We start from the raw sequence: 3,229 nt of genomic DNA, 5'->3' as shown, positions 1-3,229 counted from the left end.
ACACACACACACACACACACACACACACACACACACACACACACACACACACACACACACACACACAGAGTCTCTCTCTCTCTCTCTCTCTCCCCACCCCTCCCTCAAACCGTCTGTAAGCAGAGCACTTCCCTGTCAGGCAGGCTGGGTCCTCTGCGTTCCCACGCCAGGAGTCCAGCACTTTGCCATGCACTTCACTTGGGCCCTGATCCATCCTCTTCACTATTTAACCCAATTCTGTTCACTTGGACACACAGTTGGTGCTTCAGGATTCTTTACAGTCATCCTAGTCACACAGGTGAGTGCTGGAAAGGGGTGCTCTCAGCAATAAGGATAAAACCCAGGTAGTGCCCACCTACCACAGTGTGTGCTGCTTTTTGGTTACTACTTGGGACCCACCTAACACCCTACAAAGCAGGTATCATTCTTCTTTCACAGATGAAGAACCTCATAATCAAAATTAATACAGTATTTTTGAAAATTGTATCAGGCACAGTTCCAAGCCTTTTACATATATGAAGTCCTTTATTCTAACAATACTGTAAAAGACAGATACTGCTCTTCATGTTTTATAGATGAAGAAACTAAGGCACAGAAAAGTTAAGTAATTCTAGAGGGTAGCACAGGGGACTCACACCAAAACCCAGTCTTTTCTTACTTCACACTATGCTATTATCTTGCTGGGAATATTTTCATTTGATTATTTCAGAAATCCAAATCCTCTGAAACATCTCTTGTTATATGTTTACAAAAACTTCACATCATTTCTGAAGTGATACAGCCTTGTTTCTAGGATATTTATTCATTCTAATATTTGATTTTACATCATGACTTAGTATTTATTTTGTTCTTTACCTGCTCTAAGCTTTTACGATATATAGGAAATAAAAGAAAAGGGACTTTATTAATGTGAGTTACAAGAGACACTTTTTTTTAAAACCCAGAATATAATCCCTAAAGTTTATCTAAAAATACTAATGGTAATTCAGTAAATACTCCAAGTAGGTAGCTCAAAACACAGTATTGTAAATACAGACAATGTTTCTGCTGTATTGAAACTCAGCTCTTGGGCTGTGGAAAATCTGAACTAGATCACTATCCCTAGAAAAACAACAAATTCAGATTATACTGGGCTGAATTATTTACATGGTCTTCACGTTTACAGAGTTACTTAAAAGGATAACAGGCTCTTGGGGGTCATCTCATCTAACAATTCAGTAGGAACGCAACTGGGAATGCTCAAACAGAAATAGGACCTCACCTTTCTGAGGCCTGATGATAAAAGACTGTGTGGCCCCATTCACCAGCCGGCAGTATCCATCGATCAGGTCAGCCATATTCTCCGCAATGGTTAGTGATGGTGCCGTCACTGTCAGAGGCTAAATGGGAAAGATCAAGAAAGAGACGCTATTGTTCTTCCCAGTAAGCAAAGGGACAGCTGCTCTATGACATCAGACCTCCACAAATACTTGAAAACAGAGAAGAGTGAAAATGAAACAAGATTTGTTGTAGATTTGAGTAAAAATAGAAGTTTGATATTTATGGACATTATTCCTAGAATATGTGACAGAAGGCAAACCCAGATGAAAACAGAAAAATCACTTAAATTGAGGTTCACTTTCTAAAACAAAAGGAGGTGAAAAAATGTTTTCCTTCAGACCATCTGGCCCCTCTGCATACCCTACATAATAGTTTAGATATCAGTAAGTTAAAGTATGACTTGTTTTAGAAACTAGACTAACACGGAGTAAGTTTTTATCAACCACCTATTATAATTTTTCTAATACAAAGAAAATTACTAAAATTTCATTATTTTTAGGGGCCGGCCCGGTGGTGCACTGCTACAGTGCGCCGCTTGGGAGCGCGGTGGCGTTCCCGCCGAGGGTTCGGATCCCACATACAGACCAGTTCCCGCTCACTGGCTGAGCGAGGTGTGGGCGCAGCACCGAGGGTTGCGATCCCGTTGCCGGTCCCGGTCCGGTACGGGGGCGACACTGAGGGTTGTGATCCGTTGCCGGTCACGAAAAAAAGACAAAAAGGAAAAAATAAATAAATAAATAAATAAAATTTCATTATTTTTAGCATATATAGCATGCTATGCCCACAGGCTTAGAAATCACTCTCTTTTCAATATTATATTCAGTTTTGATAAACTTCCCAAAGACCATCTTTAATTTATCCAGGAGAGAATAAAAGCTGTATTTTATTTTCAAATACAGGTATGTCCTAATTCATGTATATATTCTAATCTCCTTCTAAATGAACAACTTTTCTCATTACTGCATTATCCTAAATGTTATTTGGGGGATGACAAAATGAAAGGAAGGCAGTTTGAAAGTGAAGGTACAACATCATTACTGAGATATTTGCAGGAAACTTCAATGTGCAACAAGTTCTCAATATGTATATGGTAGTACTTGTCTAATCCTGACAATCAACAGACTTCCTAGAGCCTCAGATGTCAGCAAACTCACAGAATCACAGGTCCAAACACTGATGAAGCACTTGCTACCATGAGGAGCACTGCAAATAAACCCACCTGGAGAAGTGGCTGCAACAGATCAAATTCTGGTGTGCTGGATGCGAACAGATGAGTTCCAAACAATGCACTTCACACACAAGTAGCACTGTGTGTGCCACCGGACTGTTCAGATGCTTTCCCGTGTGAGTATACTCTGTCCATCTTTCAGAGAGGATCATATTATGTAGTGTTCGCTGCGTGGTCACCCCCGTGCCACTTCTTGTTTTCAGTGCACTGTTGCATGTTGACTAAGAAAGCAGCTATGGGTCCAGATGGTCTGGGTATGAACCTCATCTCTACCAATCACTATGACCATGGCCAAGCTCTTCTGCCTCAGTTTCCTCATCTACAGAATGAGGTTAACCAAAGTATATCGAAGTACCTACTTTGTTTTTTTTTTTTTTTTTCCTTTTTGTCTTTTTTCGTGTCCGGCAACGGATCGCAACCCTCAGTGTCGCGCCCGTACTGGACCGGGACCGGCAACGGGATCGCAACCCTCGGCGTCGCGCCCGCACCTCGCTCAGCCAGTGAGCGGGAACCGGTTTGTATGTGGGATCCGAACCCTCAGCAGGAGCGCCATCGCGCTACCAAGCGGCGCACTGTATCAGTGTGCCACCGGGCCGGCCCAATATGTTCTCTTTTTGATCAACATTTCAGCTGGCAGCAATAGAATCATGAACTAAAAATGGCTTAGACAATAAGGACAAT

General features: G+C 41.8%; 1 protein-coding gene across 4 annotated transcripts in view; it reads right to left on the bottom strand.

Moving 5' to 3' along the window:
• Positions 1–3,229, bottom strand: part of PTK2 (protein tyrosine kinase 2) — a 136,182-nt gene that overhangs the window by 121,669 nt on the left and 11,284 nt on the right. For all 4 annotated transcript variants that reach the window (XM_008568410.1, XM_008568421.1, XM_008568436.1 and 1 more), the window contains exon 3: positions 1,262–1,379. In XM_008568410.1, the coding sequence (XP_008566632.1) occupies positions 1,262–1,379 (118 nt within the window). The remainder of the gene's footprint in view (positions 1–1,261; positions 1,380–3,229) is intronic.

This window comes from Galeopterus variegatus, unplaced genomic scaffold, assembly GCF_000696425.1.
Source record: "Galeopterus variegatus unplaced genomic scaffold, G_variegatus-3.0.2 Scaffold24, whole genome shotgun sequence".
Lineage (NCBI taxonomy): Eukaryota > Metazoa > Chordata > Mammalia > Dermoptera > Cynocephalidae > Galeopterus > Galeopterus variegatus.
The sequence above is the reverse complement of the archived record's forward strand: the minus strand, read 5'-3'. Positions and strand labels throughout refer to the sequence as shown.